The 21,462-nt window shown below is 43.8% G+C and overlaps 1 protein-coding gene across 4 annotated transcripts in view; it reads right to left on the reverse strand.

The window, feature by feature from the left end:
- Nucleotides 1-13,348: 13,348 nt before the first annotated feature.
- Nucleotides 13,349-21,462, reverse strand: part of SIN3A (SIN3 transcription regulator family member A) — an 86,415-nt gene continuing 78,301 nt past the window's right edge. For 3 of the 4 annotated variants that reach the window (XM_077264070.1, XM_077264068.1, XM_077264069.1), the window contains exons 19-21: nt 15,547-15,641; nt 15,045-15,243; nt 13,349-14,198 (exon numbers count right to left, since the gene is read on the reverse strand). In XM_077264070.1, coding sequence (XP_077120185.1) covers nt 13,968-14,198; nt 15,045-15,243; nt 15,547-15,641 — 525 coding nt within the window. In that variant the 3' untranslated portion in view covers nt 13,349-13,967. The remainder of the gene's footprint in view (nt 14,199-15,044; nt 15,244-15,546; nt 15,642-21,462) is intronic. The other variant, XM_077264071.1, reaches the window with a different exon arrangement.

Raw genomic sequence — 21,462 nt, forward strand, 5'->3', positions numbered from 1 at the left:
CAGATGTAATCACTTGTGTATGAGGAGCAGGAGGAGGTAACAGTCTTGGAATGAGGGGCTCTATTTGGGCAGCTCCAGTATCATCGTGTGGGATCCAGGTGACACAGGCAGTCTTAAAAGCTTTAACAGTCCTGTCCTCATTAATGCGAGTTATTGCTGCACGAAGTTGTTGAGCACTAACGTCTGGATGAATAGGGTCAGCAGTAGGGGTCACAGCGTGTATGATCATTCTACACGGGAGATTGCCAGATTTAGTCACCGCTATGTCCCCAACAGCTATCTGAACACCTGACTCAACAATGATTCGACTGTCATCTTGAACAGTCGTCCCTCCTGCTTCCACTATAGCTCTAGCTACACCTCCATTGTGCTCTAACCGAGAATTGGCAGCATTAACAATAGCGTCTGTCTCCACTGTTATGTCACCCTTTCCTACCACTAACAAGGGTCCCTCAGGAAGTTCTTTTTCAAAAAATAGGTTGCCAACATTCCCTCCCCTTTGTGCTTCCTGTGCTATTGGTATCCCCCTCCCAGATTGAGCCCCCCCTTGATACAGTCGCCACCGTCCCATACAGGTGTGTGCTTGGCTGCGAGACAGCCTGTGAGGTACCGGGCACAGGGTTAGGTAGACTGTGTGAGAGTGCTGTTGTAGTGGAAGCATTGGGAGGAGAGGCCGTTGCTTGGAGCATCTCATGTGGGTGTGCAGCTAAATTGGCAGTGGAAGTGACAGTAGAAAGGGTCGGTGCCGGGGACAATCCAGGTGGGAGTATTGCTGGATTCACGACAGGAGTGATAGGGGAAAGGGTCGGTGCCTCATTGGAAACCACTGAGATAGGAAACATGGGTAAAGCCTGTTCACTTCCCGAAGGAATATAGTATTGTCCGTTAGTGGTCATTACTGGGTAACAAGGATTTGGTGATGTGGTGTGTAGCCTTAGTCTGAGATGTTCACCACCAGGAGCAGCACATTTGCCATCTACAAAATGGCTGCTGCCAGCATTAACACATTTGCCATCCACAAAATGGCTGCTGCCAGCATTAACACATTTGCCATCCACAAAATGGCTGCCGTCAGCATTAAAGGGAACCTGTCACCTGAATTTGGCAGGACCGATTTTGGGTCATATGGGCGGGGTTTTGAGGTGTTTGATTCACCGTTTCCTTACCCGCTGGCTGCATGCTGGCCACAATATTGGATTGAAGTTCATTCTCTGTCCTCCGGAGTACATGCCAGCGCAAGGCAAGATAGCCTTGCGCAGGCGTGTACTCCAGAGGACAGAGAATGAACTTCAATCCAATATTGCGGCCAGCATGCAGCCAGCGGGTAAGGAAAGGGTGAATCAAACACCCCAAAACCCCGCCCATATGACCCAAAACCAGTCCCGCCAAATTCAGGTGACAGGTTCCCTTTAACACATTTGTCATCCACAAAATGGCTGCTGCCAGCATTAACACATTTGCCATCCACAAAATGGCTGCTGCCAGCATCAACACATTTGCCATCCACAAAATGGCTGCTGCCAGCATCAACACTTTTGCCATCCACAAAATGGCTGCTGCCAGCATCAACACTTTTGCCATCCACAAAATGGCTGCCGTTAGCATTAACACATTTGCCATCCACAAAATGGCTGCTGCCAGCATCAACACTTTTGCCATCCACAAAATGGCTGCCATTAGCATTAACACATTTGCCATCAACAAAATGGCTGCTATTACATTTAGCACATGGCCCATCCACAAAATGGCTGCTATTACAATTAACACATTTGCCATCAGCAAAATGGCTGCTATTACAATTAACACATTTGCCATCATCAAAATGGCTGCCATTACATTTAGCACATGGCTCTGGGCCACCATTATACGGTGGTGGCCGCTCACAGGATATATTTTTGTAATACACATAAGTCAAAACTCTACCCTTTTTATTCCTTTCCTCCTCTACCCAATTTTCTTTATACAAACTTTCAGAGACTCTTTCCCATGCCCTAGCAGTAGACAACAATCCATTATCTTCTAGAATACCTTTTCTTTCTTTCAAGACAAGCTTCCACTCCAGGGGCTGCAACCTTCCCCCTTCTGGCATTCCACACAACTTCATAAGCTTTTTACATTGTTTAACATGACTCTTCCCGAGTCGCTACTAATGTACACGGGTCTAACTTGCCATCTGAATTTGGCTTAGTGCCAATATGGCAGAACTGCATTAATTTCTCCATCTTTCTATAGATATACAGTATATATATCTATCAAGATAACAAACACCAAACAAACAATAAAACGGGGGAGATGACTCAAACCTGAGATTCTAAAGGGAACTGAGTCTGCAGTACTCAGTTCCTATTCCTTCTTGTCACGTGGTCCCTGTCTGACTTCCGTGCTCCGTACTTTACAAACCAATTATTCCCTACTTAATCAAATTGCTCCCTAACTTACCAGTCCCCGTGCAGAGTCAATTCACTCGATGTCACGAGGCAAAAACTATAAATTTATTTGGCTCGAACTGAGTCATCTCACTCCAAGTTTTAATGAGCCGCTACACAATTTATTAGGCGCCGAACTGAGTCATCTCACTCCAAGTTTTACCGGCCCCCCCCTAGGCCGAGTCAATTCACTCAAGGTCCTAGTCTCTCTTATACAGAACTGAAAATCGTATCACAGGCGACAACCGTATACTGTACCACAGACAAAATTTTTATTTTTTTTTCTTACACTTGCTTGCTTTTTTCTAAAAACTTGCTTTTCCTGTTTTAACACTTGCTTCTTTTAACTACCAGTCATCTCCCCTCTTCACAACATGTAACAGGCAGTAGGCAACTAAAATATGTGACGGTTCTTGAAATTAAATGACCAGCAGCAGAGAGACCCTTTCTGCCGTCTTACAGATACCAAGAAAACCGGACACGGTCAGGCACAGGATACCCCGAAGGACACAAGGTAAAGACTACAGATTATAAAAATCAGCAGACTTACCGTGTTCTGATAAGGAGGTGATCAGTCTCCAGGTTCGGGGTATTCAGCGTGTCCTGCTGTTCCACTCGCCGGTCCTCAGGGTTCAGGGCTCTTCCTCTGCTGGCCCCAGGTTGGGCGGCCAAATATGTTGGGTTGAACAATTAATAAAATGTTCAATTCTCTAGTTGCCTACTCCTGGCCTAATGGATATTGATCTGGTGCGCACCAAAAGAAATACACCACACAGTTGGATGTAAACTCTCCTTGATCTGTGGCTCAGCTCCAAGAAGGAATTTTATTAGTCAGAGACAAGTTTATATAGTTTCTGTAAGGGGGCTCGGTTAGCTCTAAAGTGGGAGTGATCGAATGTATTCCATTGGTTAGTGGGTTGGGCAATGAACAAGTCAATGGGCGGATCCATGAGGTCATCAGGGTGGGTTGGTCCATGAGGTCATCAGGGTGGGCGTCACTGTGGGTGGATCCATGAGGTCATCAGGGTGGGCGTCATCTTGGATACTAGCACATGGTCTGCTGATACAGGAAATGGCAGCCATCTTTAGGGTCTCATTGATCATCTTGGATACCAGCACATGGCATGCTGATACAGGAAATGGCAGCCATCTTTAGGGTCTCACTTTGATCTGAGGAAACTTATGTAAGGTTAAACAATACACGTTATGGGTTGCTTCTCTCAATCTCTTATGTATTGAGGTTAATTAAGTATTTGATCTTATGGCTCTCCTCAACATATGTTCAGTAAATGCGCTCAATACTTGGTCAGGGCTCCTTTTGCATCAATTACTGTATCAATGCAGCATGGCATGGAGGCAATCAGCCTGCGGCACTGCTGAGGTGTTATGGAAGCCCAGGTTGCTTTGATAGCAGCCTTCAGCTCGTCTGCATTGTTGGGTCTGGTTTCTCATCTTCTTGACAATATCCCACATATTCTCTATGGGGTTAAGGTCAGGCGAGTTTTCTGGCCAATCAAGTACAGTGATATTGTTGTTTTTAAAAAAGGTATTGGTACTTTTGTCAGTGTGGACAGGTGCCAAGTCCTGCTTGAGAATGAAATTGGCAGAGGGAAGCATGAAGTAGTAGACAGCTGCACGCTGACTTTGGTCTGATAAAACACAATAGTCCTACACCAGCAGATGACATGGCTCCCCAAACCATCACTGATTGTGAAAACTTCACACTGGACCTTAAGCAGCTTGGATTGTGGCCTCTCCACTCTTCCTCCAGACTCTGGGACCTTGATTTCCAAACGAAATGCAAAATTTACTTTCATCTGGAAACAACACCTTGGACCACAGAGCAACAGTCCAGTTCATTTTCTCCTTGGCCCAGGTAAAGCTACTTTTACACTTCCGTCGGTACGGGGCCGTCGCAAACCGTCGGCCTGACGGACGGTGTGCTAAAATCAGCACAACGTGGGCAGCGGATGCAGTTTTACAATGCATCCGCTGCCCAGTGTGATGAGCGGGGAGATGGGGGCCAAGTTCCAGCCGCGCATGCGCGGTCGGAAATGGCGGACACGTCGCACAAAAAAAAGTTATTTAACTTTTTTTGTACGTCGCGTCCGCCAAAACACAACGCATCCGTCTCACGACGTGTGCCCATCCGTCACTTATTCAAGTCTATGGGCAAAAAACGCATCCTGCAAGCACATTTGCAGGATCCGTTTTTTGCCCATAACGACGGATTGCGACGCAGGGCAAAAGACGGAAGTGTGAAAGTAGCCTAAGACGCTTCCAGCGTTGTCTATTGGTCATGAGTGGCTTGACACAAGGAATGCGACACTTGGAGCCAGTGTCAGACTGGGGTGCCAAGGGCCCACCAGTAACAATGACTTTGGGGGCCCACTATTCACCTGCATACAAATATTACACTACCCTTGTTCACAAATTTACCTGTTTTTTTTTTTTTTACTTTACTTTTTTTTTACTTCCCATATAGTGGGGTTGGGGGCCCATGTTTGCACAGGGGCCAACCAGGGGATTCCCCTGTTGCCCTAAGGGCCAGTCCGAGCCTGCTTGTAGCCTATGTCATGGATATGTCTGTGTGTGGTGGTACTTGAAGCAATGACTCCATGATTCCCTAGCAACCAGGCAACCGCCCCCATGTACTTATGCTGGCTAACAGATGTAAATCATTCAGCTGCGGCGCAGAAAATTAAATCTCAGAGTACTTACAAATACTCGGGAGGACACCCGATCATGCTTGGGAAATCTCGAGTACCGAGTATACTCGCTCATCACTAGTCAGCAGTCTTCCCCATGATTGTTGAGCCTACTGAAAAAGACTAAGGGACCTTTTTAAACGCTTAGGAAACCTTTGCAGGTGTTTCTTATTAATTATTCTAACTTACTGGGATAGTGACTTTTGGGTTTTCATTGGCTGTAAGCCATAATCATTAACATTAAAAGAAATACCGTATATACTAGAGTATAAGCCGAGAATTTCAGCCCATTTTTTTAGGCTGAAATTGCACCTCTCTGCTTATACTCGAGTCATACCCAGGGGTCGGCAGGGGAGGGGGAGCAGCAGCTGTGTAACAATACTCACCTGCTCCAGGCGCGGTCCCTGGTTCCCCCGGCGCTGCAGCTTCTTCCTGTAGTGAGCGGTCACGTGGTACCGCTCATTACAGTAATGAATGTGGACCCCACTCCACTCCCATAGGTGTGGAGCCGCATATCCATTACTGTAATGAGCGGTACCATGACCGCCCACTACAGGAAGAAGCTGCGGCGCTGGGGAAACCAGGGACAGCACCAGGAGCAACGTTTGTGCAGCATTATAAGGGGCAAATGACTGTATAGAGCATCTTATGGGGCCATAATCAGCATTTGTGCATTATATGGGGCAAATGTCTGTATGGAGCATCTTATGGGGCCATAATCAACGTTTGTGGAGCTTTATATGGGGCAAATATCTTTATGGAGCCTCTTCTGGGGCCATAATCCGCATTTGTGCAGCATTATATGGGACATATTTTAATATGGAGCATCTTATGGAGCCCATCATAAACTGTATGGAGCATTATATGGGGCGTATTTTGTATGGAGCATCTTATGGGGCTCCTGATTCAATATGGATATTCAAAAACACTTTAAGGGAACCGGTCACCCCCCTCAGGCGTTTGTAACTGAAAGAGCCATCTTGTGCAGCACTAATGCTGCATTCTGACAAGGTGGCTTTTAGTTATGATGCCTGCACACGCTGAAATGTTTATAAAATGTGCCCCTCATACCCTGAAATTGCCAGGGAGGCGGGTCTTTCCTTCCTAATCAGACGCAGCACAGCCGTCACTCCAGGCCTGTGCGCGTCTGGTGCCGCCTCCTCTTGCTGCATTATCGTCCCCGGCGCCTGCGCATTAAGTTTTTTTTCTCGGGCATGCGCAGTTGCGCTGCCCTTTGTACTTACAGCGCAGGAGACAATAATGCAGCAAGAGGCAGCACCCGACGCGCACAGGCCTCGCATGACCGCTATGTCATCATCTCGCGAGACCGCAATGCACTCTTGGGACCGAAGCGCGTGAGGAGCATCGGTAAACACTTCGCCTGGATCCGGGGGCCAACGGAAGGTGAGTATATAACTATTTTTTATTTTAATTCTTTTTAACAGGGATATGATGCCCACATTGCTATATACTACGTGGGCTATGCAATGTACTACGTGGGCTTTGCAATACACTACGTGGGCTTTGCAATATACTACGTGGGCTGTGCAATATATGTGGCTGTGCTATATACGTGGGCTGTTATACACTACGTGGCCTGTTATAACTACGTGGGCTGTGTTATATACTGCGTGCATGGGCTGTTATAAACTACGTGGCTGTGTTATATGCTATGTGGGCTGTTACACACTCTGTGATCTGTGCTATATACTACGAGGCTGTGCTATATACTCCGTGGGCTGTGCTATATACTCCGTGGGCTGTGCTATATACTCCGTGGCTGTGCTATGTACTACGTGGCTGTGCTATTTACTACGTGGGCTGTTATATACTACGTGGCTGGCCGCGAACAATCAGCGACAGGCGCAGTCCGGCCGCGAATTGGAGCGGGATTTGAACCACGCTTAGCTAATTGGTCACGACCGAATCCTGTGTATAAATTGCATTATTCTAAAATCTTCATAAACTACATAAATATTCTAGAATACCCGATGCGTTAGAATCGGGCTACCATCTAGTATGCCATAAAAGGTATCTTTTGAGACGCCTTTAATAGAGCACTAATTATAAAGTCATTCCATTGTCAACACTTTCAGGAATTTATACACTAAGTTAGGTAAGCGCCATCTATAAGGAAAGCCCAGAAGGCAGAGTTCACAGCTGACCAGAGGTACCAGCTTAATAAATTCAAAACTACATAAAAAAAAAAAAAAGCATATACTCACCTCCTGCAGCATTGCCGCCGCAGATGTTCCCGGCTGGGCCATTGTTGTGGTTGTGTTCCTTGCAGCTAAGCAATGGTCCCATCAGATCGGATGTTCACTCCAATAGAAATAGTAAAGGATGACCCAGACAGCAGGCACGTGATACAATGTCACATCACTGCTGGGAACAGAGGCTCCATCATCGCTGGCTGGCCACTGCTGTTTTGATTTTATATAGGGTCCTGGATTTAGCTGAGGTTGTCCAATAGTAGAACAAAACCAAACCTACCAATGATCTAATGTGTATAGGGTCTCCCATCTGTTCCCAGATAGCAAATGTTGGGGCGATATGAAGAAACCCGACAACTACTTTATTTCCATGGCTGATAACCTACCACCACAAACTTATGGGAGAGTTGGTAGAAGCAATGTTCAGCCAATAGTCTGACACATATGGCCACTTTAAGGGCTAATCCGGTTCTGCTCATTTGTTTCAGAACAGGTGCATGATATACAGTTAGGTCCACATATATTTGGACAGAGACATTTTTCTAATTTTGGTTATAGACATTACCACAATGAATTTTAAACAAAATAATTCAGATGCAGTTGAAGTTCAGACTTTCAGCTTTCATTTGAGGGTATCCACATTAAAATTGGATGAAGGGTTTAGGAGTTTCACCTCCTTAACACGTGCCACCCTGTTTGTAAAGGGACCAAAAGTAATTGGACAGATTCAATCATTTTAAATAAAATGTTCATTTCTAGTACTTGGTTGAAAACCCTCTGTTGGCAATGACTGCCTGAAGTCTTGAACTCATGGACATCACCAGACGCTGTGTTTCCTCCTTTTTGATGCTCTGCCAGGCCTTCACTGCGGTGGTTTTCAGTTGCTGTTTGTTTGTGGGCCTTTCTGTCTGAAGTTTAGTCTTTAACAAGTGAAATGCATGCTCAATTGAGTTGAGATCAGGTGACTGACTTGGCCATTCAAGAATATTCCACTTCTTTGCTTTAATAAACTCCTGGATTGCTTTGGCTTTATGTTTTGGGTCATTGTCCATCTGTAGTATGAAACAACGACCAATCAGTTTGGCTGCATTTGGCTGGATCTGAGCACACAGTATGACTCTGAATACCTCAGAATTCATTCGGCTGCTTCTGTCCTGTGTCACATCATCAATAAACACTAGTGACCCAGTGCCACTAGCAGCCATGCATGCCCAAGCCATCACACTGCCTCCGCCGTGTTTTACAGATGATGTGGTATGCTTTGGATCATGAGCTGTACCACGCCTTCGCCATACTTTTCTCTTTCCATCATTCTGGTAGAGGTTGATCTTGGTTTCATCTGTCCAAAGAATGTTCTTCCAGAACTGTGCTGGCTTTTTAAATGCTTTTTAGCAAAGTCCAGTCTAGCCTTTTTATTCTTGATTCTTATGAGTGGCTTGCACCGTGCAGTGAACCCTCTGGATTTACTTTCATGCAGTCTTCTCTTTTTGGTAGATTTGGATATTGATACGCCTACCTCCTGGGGTGTGTTGGTCACTTGGTTGGCTGTTGTGTAGGGGTTTATCTTCACCATGGAGATTATTCTGCGATCATCCACCACTGTTGTCTTCCGTGGGCGCCCAGGTCTTTTTGCATTGATGAGTTCACCAGTGCTTTCTTTCTTTCTCAGGATGCACCAAACTGTAGATTTTGCCACTCCTAATATTGTAGCAATTTCTCGGATGGGTTTTTTCTGTTTTCGCAGCTTAAGGATGGTTTGTTTCACCTGCATGGGGAGCTCCATTGACCGCATGTTTACTTCACAGCAAAACCTTCCAAATGCAAGCACCACACCTCAAATCAACTCCAGGCCTTTTATCTGCTTAATTGAGAATGACATAACGAAGGGATTGCCCACACCTGTCCATGAAATAGCCTTGGAGTCAATTGTCCAATTACTTTTGGCCCCTTTAGAAACAGGGTGGCACATGTTAAGGAGCTGAAACTCCTAAACCCTTCATCCAATTTTAATGTGGATACCCTCAAGTGAAAGCTGAAAGTCTGAACTTCAACTGCATCTGAATTGTTTTGTTTAAAATTCATTGTGGTAATGTCTATAACCAAAATTAGAAAAATGTTGTCTCTGTCCAAATATATATGGACCTAACTGTATGTTTCTGTGTGTGTCTCCAGCCCTGCTCCCCTCATAACATAGAAATGACGTATTACCATTTCAGACTATGCACTCTGATCATTTTTTGTTAAAACAGTTAGCAGAGATGCGTGAGAACAAGTTTGCAGAACCCTGGTCGAGGGGCCATATCAGTGTTCTTTAAATATAGAATCTATTTATATGTCTGTCATATATTGGTATAACTTTGCTAATAAATTTGATATTGCTTCATTAATCCTAGTGACATTGGGTCTCCTTTTGGCATAACCCCCTATTTACATATGGTTTTCATCTATCTGATATCCATGTTTGTTTTAGGTGCTATATTTTCCCACAAGGATTTTTTTTATAGGTTAATATTCTTTAAATGCTGGACAGGAGCATTGCAATGCGCCTCCTACCCGTCTCCATCCCCAGGCCTACTTCTGGTTAGCTGGCCTGACGCAATGTAGTGTGTGTCACACTGCAACAATGACATTGCCCTAGTCCGCTATTCAGGGAGCAGGAATGGTAGAAGGCTGTTCACAAGGCTCCTGGTCGCCGTACACATACTAATTACATGGCCACTGGACCTTCTCTTGTGGTTAGGACTCCACAGCTCATAATGTGAGAAATTTGGGGCTGTATTATACAATCTTAGGAAAATATAATATGTCATTAAATATTGTGCCTACTGATATTGTACCTTTGGCCTGGATTCAACTTCTCAGTTTTCACCTCTTCTGCCCAGTGCCACATGCAAAATCATTGAATGGGTTATCCCATCTTAAACATGACAGTCTGCAGTCACTAGGTGCATTTCTGATATTCACTTCTTTATTTATTGTAATATTTGTACCTTATAGGTTTATAATGGGACTATGTTACTTACATATTTAGCTTGGGTGCGCTGATGGCTATATTTGATCTGTATAATGGCTATTAGCCTTTAAATGTTTCTTCACTTGCTCACTTTATATGCAAACGTCACTTTTGTCCTTCTTTCTTCTTCACCTTGGATCGTTTACCGTCTGCTGTCTGATCCACTACATTAAATATTGTATAGCAAGCTATATCGGACTGATGTCCACTTATACCTTAATGTGATCCTGTCATGCCTCCTCTCAGCGGACATGTACGCGAAATGTGTGTCGGGGCTCAGAGTCTGGAGTAACAGAGGGATCCACATGGGCAAGAACTAGTGATGAGCGAGTATACTTGTTGCTCGGGTTTTCCCTGAGTATTTGTTAGTGCTCGAAGATTTAGTTTTCTTTGCCTCAGCTGCATGATTTGCGACTGCTAGACAGGCTGAATACATGTGGGGATTCCCTAACAAACAGGCAACCCCCACATGTATTCAGCCTGTCTAGCAGCCGCAAATCATGAAGCTGAGGCGAAGAAAACTAAATCTTCTAAGATGCCAAAATACGGAGACCACCCGAGCATGCTCGGGGAAACCCAAGCAACGAGTATACTCGCCCATCACTAGTAAGAACCACTCCTGAACCAGTTATTTTAATCTTGACCTTTTAAAGGGATATTAACATCGCTATTAATCTGAGGTATACTCTTTCAGGAACATGATTCCCCCCGATCCTTACACCATAGTGCTATGCGCTGACTCTTAGACTCGCTTTACCCGAGTCTTTCATGATCGCCCCTTGTATTACTATTAATTTTGGTTGAAAAGTATTTTAATAATTGTTGTTGTATTATGTGACAAAGATATTTGTATTTACTGTAGACACACTTTAGCCATCTTTTTGATATACATGTTTGTTCTAGGTGCTATATTTTCCCACTAGGATTTTCTTTATAGGTTAATATTCTTTAAATGCTGGACAGGAGCATTGCAAAGCGCCTCCTACCTGTCTCCATCCCCTATGTGAGTGTAGACTTCTGAATCCTTACAGTGTGCACACTTCACAGTTTGGATTATCTGCTATTGCTACAGAGAACAGGTGGTCATGTGATCGCAAAGATGTGATCTGCATACACGTAGTCATGTTTTGATTAAAAGTGCCGGAAGTATGCATATGATCTCCCGCTCTTGCTCCTGGCAGCATGGGGTGTGCACACTGTAAAGATTCAGATGTCTGAAGTCATACGAGGTGAATGTCTGCAGTCACTCTAGGATAGTACAATTATTTTCTTGCCTCAGGCGCCATCGACAGTGTTCAGCTCTAACATTAAAGAAACTACGGTAATCAGAAGAAACAAAATAATGACAGCATCGAGACAACAAATGCTTAAAGTCCAACATTCCCTATTATCCGTGCGTCTGGGCTCCGCTAGCCAGAGCTTTGAGCAACCCCAATAAACATTAGATGGTCGGCCAGTCCAGCTTTGTGATATTCGTTATGGGCACCGTCCATAGTGAATGGTGTGTGGTGCTGTCTGAGCAGAGATATGCCAATCTTCTACTTTCTGCCTACCGGTAAAAATGAGCTAAAATTGTGTACACTCAAACATTAAAGGGGTTTTCCAGCCTCTAAAAAAATGATGTTCAAATAGTTGACATGTAGCAAGATTACAGGGTTAGCTATAGCTGGCACATTATTAGGGCAGCACAGTGGCTCAGTGGTTAGCACTGCAGCTTTGCAGCGCTGGAGTCCTGGGCTCAAACCCCACCAAGGACAACATCTGCAAGGAGTTTGTATGTTCTCCCCGTGTTTGCGTGGGTTTCCTCCGGGTTCTCCGGTTTCCTCCCACATTCCAAAGACATACTGATAGGGAATTTAGATTGTGAGCCCCAACGGGGACAGTGATGATAATGTGTGCAAACTGTAAAGTGCTGCGGAATATATTAGCGCTATATAAAAATAAAGATTATTATTATTAAACTAGTGGCACACGAAGACACAACATATTTAGCCCCTTCGTGTGTGACATCCAGTTCTCTGAACATGAAGTTCTCACCTCACTCGGAATATCTGTGACATTGCACAAAAAATCTGAGACTTTAGGCGTGCTTATGCCACAGCTGGTCAACTTGACTAAAATGAGTGAATTGGAGCATAGCACAGCCTGCCCAACAAATTCATCAAAGTTTACAATACTTCATAGAGGCATAAATTACTCCATTTCCTGACCGGAGTGACATTTTTGGAGGAGGTGCACACAGGTTGTCAGATGCACCCAATTCATTAAGAGGCATATGAGGCGCAGACAGACGACCATATTTCTCGTGCAAGGATCGCATCACAATCCTCAGACTGGGCCAGCACCTCTCCTGACCTTAGCGTGACAGACAGCTGAATGCGGGAGAGGCGATGGGCCAGTCCGAGGATTACGATGCGATTCTCACACAAGAAATACTGCGGTCTGTCTGCGCCCTTACTCTGTTAATCTTCATTAAGATTGCCATGCAAAACCGCAGTATTACAGCATTTTGCCCTAAATATTTTAATAATCTCAGAAAACTCCTTTACATGACTATTACCACTTATGGGCAACAGAAAAATGAATATTTTACGATCCACTTTATAGTAACAGTCAAGACAAAAATAAATGACTACATTTTTTTCTTCTTAAAAATATGCAACTTTTTTATGTCAAGGCCACGTTTACACGTTCAGTATTTGGTGAGTTTTTACCTCAGTATGTGTAAGCCAAAACCAGGAGTGGAACAATCAGAGGAAAAGTCTAATAGAAACACGTCACCACTTCTGTATTTATCACCCACTCCTGGTTTTGGCTTACACATACTGAGGTGAAATACTGACCAAATACTGAATGTGTGACCGTGGCCTTAGCATTCCAATGAAACAACGGACGAGTATGGTTCTTCACCTGTCTTGCAAGTACAAACAAGTAAAAAGATAGAAAACCCCTAAATTATTGCGCCTTCTTTCATGAAAAACATAGTCATACCAAACCTTTTCTTTATTTACAGTGTTTAAAAAAAAAAGGGGTCAGAATAAAGGACAGAAGAGTAAAAGATAAAATATAACACTCACACTGACGTGATACAGCAGAGAGGAACTTGGGGCAGTTTTCTGACAGGTATACTGTAGGTCTATATAGAAACCACACTCTCAATAGACTCCCTTTGGTAGAAACAGTAATAAAGGAGGTTGTGGCTTCCAGGTGTTCCCCCCAATCACTATGTTACAAAGATGGGTAACAGAAGGTTAAACTAAGACGGTGCTTGCTATAAAATAATGGAGGGGACAGAAGATGAACGGGAGAACTCTTGTTACCGGTATTTACACACTTGTATTTACATACCATGGGTGAGATTAGGTCTGCTAAGACTAGGGGTAGGGAGATTGGCAGGAGATCCTCGGGAACACCAAACCCCCGATTTCTGTCAGAGGAGCTTGCAGCAACGCATCTAGCAACTGGGGAGCTCAACTAACCCTCCAACTGAGGGTGAAGGGTCCACCCCACGTTTCTGTAAATGATCCTGCTGGTTTAGACAAAAGATTTTAACTTTCAAATGAGTCACTCTAGAAAGGAAGTGCCGCTGGTCTCTTTGAATCTTTTTTTAAGGGGTTTTAAAGGTTTGTCCATATTTTACTCGGTACTTGTTTATATCCACAAAATGTAGAATCTCCAAGTCCCGGGTAGTGACGCAGGGCACCATACCCTCCACCCCCTCTCCCATCAGCCACTTTCTGGTATCAGCTGCCATCTCCCGGCTCACATGTTCCAGATTCCACTTGCTCAGCCATGTTTGGAAGCGCTGGTGCAGTCGTTTGCTGACTCGCTCATGGGACTAAAGGAAACATAATGGAAACAAGGTTATGGTTAAACGTCGTTAAATGAAGGCTAAAAGAAAACAAAACATTAAAAATTTTACAAGGAGGTGTTAAAATATTTAATGACACCAAAACTAAAAAAAAACAAAACACAAGAACAGATCCCATTGACTGTCGGAGACTAACCATGGGTTTCTGTTTGATGAGGCTCATCTCCATTTTAGTGGCCTGAAGGATTCTGTCCAAAACATTGCTACATGATGTAACCAAGTTTATGATACTCTGATAACATGATTAACTTATAGAAACAATGTATCCATTTTTAGAGCGCAGTTCCTTCTCCCTGGGGTCTACAGATCTCACTGACCGTACATGGACCCCAAGTCCCTCTACATAAAACCAAAGAGGTCAGTTTCAGTTTATGTAAATTTTACCCATAAACCAGTTTTAACATTGCCACAATAATGCCATAGTTTATCATAAAGCTTACACCAACTGACCACCCTCCATATCCGAGAATAATGGGGAATTTCTACCCAAAAACTAGGATACGCTATAGCTATACAATCACTAAGCACGATTGGCCCGAGAGACACCTGCAAGCATGGACCGACACGGCATCTACACATCTGAAGAGCCAAATGCCACATAAAGGACTGAACAGGTGTAGTGTAAAGCGGGGTAACACATATCCCCTTAATTTTAGCAAATGGATGGAATCTCAGCAGCCAAATATCAGATATTTATCATTTACCTGCATTTTCAGCGTTACACACAAGCCACCGGTATGTTGGCAGACTTATATACTACAGAGCAGGACATATTCCTCCAAGGCCCGCTGTTATACACGTACATACACACACCTGCTGTGCCCTAAGTAAGGCAGTGCGACGGTACATGTAGTCCTCAGATTTGATGACGTATACCATCTTGTAAGAGTTCAGCTTGAATTTGCACTGCAGCTTGTCCAGACTCTCTAGATTCTCCAACGTCCGCTTTCCATTGCCTTCCTTCTCCTGTTGTTCGCGGCCTCGCTGGCACTTCCGGATTCTGCGCAGGTTCCTGTGTAACAATAAATGACTGGTAACATCTAAAAAAGTTAGAAGCTTTTAAATCCTTTATGATCTGCAGGGGGAGGAAAAAAGTACCAAAAAAAGTTAGGTGAAAACAGTTTATACAAGAAAAAAAAAAGCTTAATAGTGGAGTGGTCAGACTAAATGTGAAGATAAGAATACTGGAATAGCTTCCCAACAGAGGTGGTAGAGACTAAAACAAGGAAAAACCCTACAGGAAAAAAGGCAAATGTGGTTATTGACTAGAACCAGGGATAGTGTCGTTGGCACAGGTATCAGATGATGAGCTCACCTGGGTAAGAAAACAGGTTTCTGTGCGAGATGCTCTCTCAGCTCTGGGGAAGTAGAGTCACAGTTCATGTATCTTTCCACATAGTCCGACCAGCGCTTAAAGAAAGAAGACAATTTGTGCAGAATTAGTCCCAGAGCCCAGAATGCCAAGACCCATTACAGGCAAGCAGACAATAAGGGGAGAACTGCACAGCGGAGCCGCAGCAGGAGGGCCAAAAGGCGCACCCTTGGGCTGTGTTCACATGCAGCGTTTTTGCAGCTAATACCTGCTCTCTTGGCAGTTAAAATAATGCATTCAAAATGTGGGCTTTGCTGCGTTTTCTTGGTGCGTATTACTTGTGTGGTTTGTCTACTATAAATACTTGTTAGTTTTAGTCACCAAAACCTGTTTGCTCTGGGTTTTCTTTGTACGTGCTTTGTTGTGTTTTTTTCCCCTTCGACAACCTTGTTTGTCATGAAACTGCTTGTATAACTCCTGTTTTTTGTGTGTCTATGAAGAGCCCAAAGAGATTAAATTTGGCTTTATTAGATGTTACACAGTAAAGCCAGTTATGTATGTGCGCAGTATAGTACGGGCTCATTCTTGTCCGAGACAAAATGATCACTCCAACCTAATTTTTTTTTTTTTTTTTTAACTGCCCCCTATTTGATATCTAATAGTGTGCACATTAAAATACTGAGGCTAGCTTCACATGTTGCATTCTCTCTCTGGGCAGTAAAGAAGCGACTTACAAAAATTAGCTTTTGCTGTGTTTGTGTGTGTCAATTTTCTAGAAAACAGCTCTGGCAAAAATTAAGAGACCACTGCAAAATTTTCAGTTTGTCTGATTTTTCTCTTTATAGGTATAGTTTTGAGTAAAATGTAATTAAAATTGTTCTTTTATTATATAAACTATGAAAACATGTCTCCGAAGTTCCAAGCGATAAATTTTGTATTTATTTTCTGAAAAAGAAAAATGGTCAAAATAACAAAAAAAATGAATTGCTTGCAGACCACAAATAATGCAAAAAACAAACAAAAACAAGTTCATAATCATTTAGAAACAACAATACTAATGTTTTAACACAGGAAGAGTTCAGAAATCAATATTTTGTGGAATAACCATGATTTTTAAATCACAGCTTTCATGCGTCTTGGCATGCTTTCCACCAGTCTTTCACACTGCTTTTGGGTGACCTTATGCCACTCCTGGTACAAAAATGTAAGCAGTTCTTCTTTGTTTGGTGGCTTGTAACTATCTGGGCAGCACGGTGGCTCAGTGGATAGCTCTGCAGCCCTGCAGCACTGGGGTCCTGGGTTCAAATCCCACCAAGGACAACATCTGCAAGGAATTTGTATGTTCTCCCTGTGTTTGTGTGGGTTTCCTCTGGGCACTCCAGTTTCCTCCCACATTCCAGGGAATTTAGATTGTGAGCCCCATCAGGGACAGCGATGATAATGTATGTAAAGCGCTGCGGAATATGTTAGCGCTATATAAAAATAAAGATTATTATTATCCATCTTCCTCTTGATTACATTCCAGTGGTTTTCAAAGGGGTTCAGGTCTGGAGATTGGGCTGCCCATGACAGGGTTTTGATGTGGTCAATCAATGTGTGGATGAAGGACCACCTCATCAAATCCCTCTCATGGGCGGCCCAATCTCCAGACCTGAACCCCTTTGAAAACCTCTGGAATGTAATCAAGAGGAAGATGGATAGTCACAAGCCATCAAACAAAGAAGAACTGCTTACATTTTGCACCAGGAGTGGCATAAGGTCACCCAAAAGCAGTGTGAAAGACTGGTGGAAAGAATGCCAAGATGCATGAAAGCTGTGATTAAAAATCATGGTTATTCCACAAAATATTGATTTCTGAACTCTTAGTTAAAATATTAGTATTGTTGTTTCTAAATGAGTATGAACTTGTTTATTTTGCATTATTAGTGGTCTGCAAGCAATGCATTTTTTTGGGTTATTTTGACCATTTCTCATTTTCGGAAAATAAATACAAAGCTTATTGCTTGGAGACATGTTGTCAGTAGTTTATAGAATAAAAGAACAATTTACATTTTACTCAAAAATATATCTATAGAGAGAAAAATCGGACAAACTGAACATTTTGCAGTGGTCTCTTAATTTTTGCCAGAGCTGTATATGTTAACTAAACTTAGTTTTAGCCATCCAAAACGCTGCAAAAACGCTGAAAGAATAGAAATGCTGCAGATTAAAAAAAACACAGAAGATTTCCCATTTCAGTCATGAAAAAAAAGCAAGTGTGTGCGTAAGATTTTGGAAATCTTAAAGCTTTTGCTGGTACTGTAATAAAAACAATATGTGAACATAGCCTTACCAGTCGCTGTCTTCTGCGGTTTACAGTGCTGTTCTGCTCCTCTCCTGCATCATGCGATAGCAAATCCTTCTTGCCAGCTTACACAGCAGAATCGTATCGCTTTTCCTAACGCAAGTCTATGAGAGCATTGTTCTGAGTCTCAGTCTTACGGTAAATTGAGAAAGCGGCTGTTTGTCGTTGTGACCACGGCTCTATCACATGAAACAGGAGAGGACCAGAGAGTGCTGGAAACTGGAGAAGGCAGCAAGGAGTAAGTAATACACACCGAACATACATTACCGATAACTAATAAATGACAACACTTATAAAACAAAAAACACAAAACACATACACGAACAGATTCAGATAACGAAACATGATCAGGATGGGTCTTGAAGCTCTTAAGAGTGTCAGACTGGTGGTTGGTTGAGGCAAAACTGCATCTGTATTACCGGCCTGGTGCGGTGCAGCAGGGAGGCAGTTTTATTACCAACATGGTGCGGTGCAGCAGGGAGGCAGTTTTATTACCGGCCTGTTGAGATGAAGCAGGGAAGCAGATTTTATTACCGGCCTGGTGCGATGCAGGAGGGAAGCAGATTTTATTACCGGCCTGGTGCGATGCAGCAGGGAGGCAGTTTTACTACCGCCCTGTTGAGATGAAGCAGATTTTATTACCGGCCTGGTGCGATGCAGCAGGGAAGCAGATTTTATTACCGGCCTGGTGCGATGCAGTAGGGAGGCAGTTTTACTACAGGCCTGTTGAGATGAAGCAGGGAGGCAAATTTTATTACCGGCATGGTGCGGTGCAGCAGGGAGGCGGATTTTATTACTGGCCTGGTGCGGTGCAGCAGGGAGGCAGATTTTATTACCAGCCTGTTGCGATGCAGCAGGGAGGCAGATTTTATTACCGGCATGGTGCGGTGCAGCAGGGAGGCAGATTTTATTACCAGCCTGGTGCGGTGCAGCAGGGAGGCAGATTTTATTACCTGTATGGTGATATGCAGCAGGGAGGCAGATTTTATTACCAGCCTGTTGCGATGCAGCAGGGAGGCAGATTTTATTACCGGCATGGTGCGGTGCAGCAGGGAGGCAGATTTTATTACCAGCCTGGTGCGGTGCAGCAGGGAGGCAGATTTTATTACCTGTATGGTGATATGCAGCAGGGAGGCAGATTTTATTACCAGCATGGTGCGGTGCAGCAGGGTGTCAGATTTTATTACCAGCATGGTGCGGTGCAGCAGGGTGTCAGATTTTATTACCAGCATGGGTACGGTTCAGCAGGGAAGCAGATTTTATTACCGGCATGGTGCGGTGCAGCAGGGAGTCAGATTTTATTACCAGCATGTAATGTAAGCGTGTAGCAAGGAGGAAGATTTCACAGAAGTGATAAGTCAGAATCCTCTCTATGCATGCAGCAATATTTAGTTAGGTATTGTAATTGACTCATCTCTTAGGGTACCGTCACACAGTGCCATTTTGATCGCTACGACGGTACGATTCGTGACGTTCTAGCGATATCGTTACGATATCGCAGTGTCTGACACGCAAAAGCGATCAGGGACCCTGCTGAGAATCGTACGTCGTAGCAGATCGTTTGGAACTTTCTTTCGTCGCTTGATCACACGCTGACATCGCTGGATCGTTGTGTGTGACAGCGATCCAGCGATGTGTTCGCTTGTAACCAGGGTAAACATCGGGTAACTAAGCGCAGGGCCGCGCTTAGTAACCCGATGTTTACCGTGGTTACCAGCGTAAACGTAAAAAAAAAAAAACAGTACATACTCACATTCCGGTGTCTGTCCTCCGGCGTCTCAGCTTCTCTGCACTGTGAGCGCCGGCCAGCCAGAAAGCGAGCACAGCGGTGACGTCTGACGTCACCGCTCTGCTTTCCGGCCGCTGTGCTTACACAGTGCAGAGAAGCTGAGACGCCGGGGGACAGACACCGGAATGTAAGTATGTACTGTTTTTTTTTTTTACGTTTACGCTGGTAACCAGGGTAAACATCGGGTTACTAAGCGCGGCCCTGCGCTTAGTAACCCGATGTTTACCCTGGTTACCCGGGGACTTCGGCATCGCTCCAGCGCCGTGATTGCAACGTGTGACCGCAGTCTACGACGCTGGAGCGATAATCATACGATCGCTGCGACGTCACGGATCGTGCCGTCGTAGCGATCAAAATGGCACTGTGTGACAGTACCCTTACTGTGATTTTTTATTAGGTTCATGAGACAAAAAAGTTTAAATGGAAATGTTAGAACAGACCATCTCAAGCTGGTGGAGCCCAGACATCATCTCCAGCTGTTTAGTGAGTCTCCAGCAGAAAGTCCGAGTAGCTGTGGTGCATATGATATGTACAAAGCGGGGGGTAGGAGCATAGATAACAGGGATAAAAAAAAAAGTGCTCAAAATGAAAAACAATGTACGGCTACATCCAGTTAGGTGTATCAGGTTATAACAATGGTAGTAAAAGGCTTGTTATCATGAGACGGCAGTGACAGCTTGTTATGGCAGAACTTTATTACTATCAGTTTCCCTGTTTGAAACAATCAGGTCCCTTATTTATTATAGCCAACAATGTTGCTACACATTTACGTTGCTGAGACCTACATTTTCTATAGAAACAGCTTTACTACGCCGTACATAAGTGAGCTGTAAAGATTTAGAGGGGGAAATCAACCTATACACAGGAAAATTGCAAAAAATGCCATTAAAGGGAGTAAGTGATCTTGAAGTGCTGCAGGTTATTATGAGCCTCGGGCACACATTTCTACAGCAAAAATGCCTGATAATAAAGTGATTTATACCAGTCACAGAATAGTACGTGGAAAAAAAAACATACCTCAGATATAGCATGAAAAATCACTGGATTTCTTCAATGAGATAAGTAACATAACCAATACATCTAGACGGCTGGGGGAGGTATACTGTATAAAGGGCCCTCTTTGGCATCCACTAGCTTTAATACAGACATCATTTACAGTTTGAGGTACCCCCAAAGTTTACGTTAAAATGATGGGAGCGAGGTAAGAGTATGCTCAAGGATCAGCCTACTGCTATCACAATAGGTGACCCATTGGCAGATATTAGTAATGATGCACTCTGCAAGAGTATTAAACTTCTCCTTTTCCTAGAAACTTATTTTACAAATGACAAAAATCTCTGCTTATTAAATGTTACAATGTACTGCTATATTAAATGAGTATCTGATGTAGTGGAATACGTTCCCTACAAGTCCCAGAAGCATATTCTATTGCAGCGTTTCCCAAACCCCATCCTCATGGCCCCCCACAGATCAGGTTTTCATGATTCCCTTAGTATTGCACAGCTGAGAACCTATGGCAATTTCTGATGCCTTCATGATTCCACCTGTGCAATACTAAGGAAACCCTGAAAACAAGGTCTGTGGGGGCCCTGAGGACTGGAGTTCGGGAAACATTGATCCATTGCATTCATAGGGCTGGAGAGGAAAGTTACTTTAGTGTACACGATTAGTCAGCTTTAAAGAACGATTTAACGTAATTAGTACGGGGTTTGCATTTGTATGCAGCTTCTTGGACGTAAAAGTCATTCAGGTGATGCTCTACCAAACCGAGCTACTAAGCACCGAG

This window comes from Ranitomeya variabilis, chromosome 5 (assembly GCF_051348905.1).
Source record: "Ranitomeya variabilis isolate aRanVar5 chromosome 5, aRanVar5.hap1, whole genome shotgun sequence".
In the NCBI taxonomy this organism is placed as follows: domain Eukaryota; kingdom Metazoa; phylum Chordata; class Amphibia; order Anura; family Dendrobatidae; genus Ranitomeya; species Ranitomeya variabilis.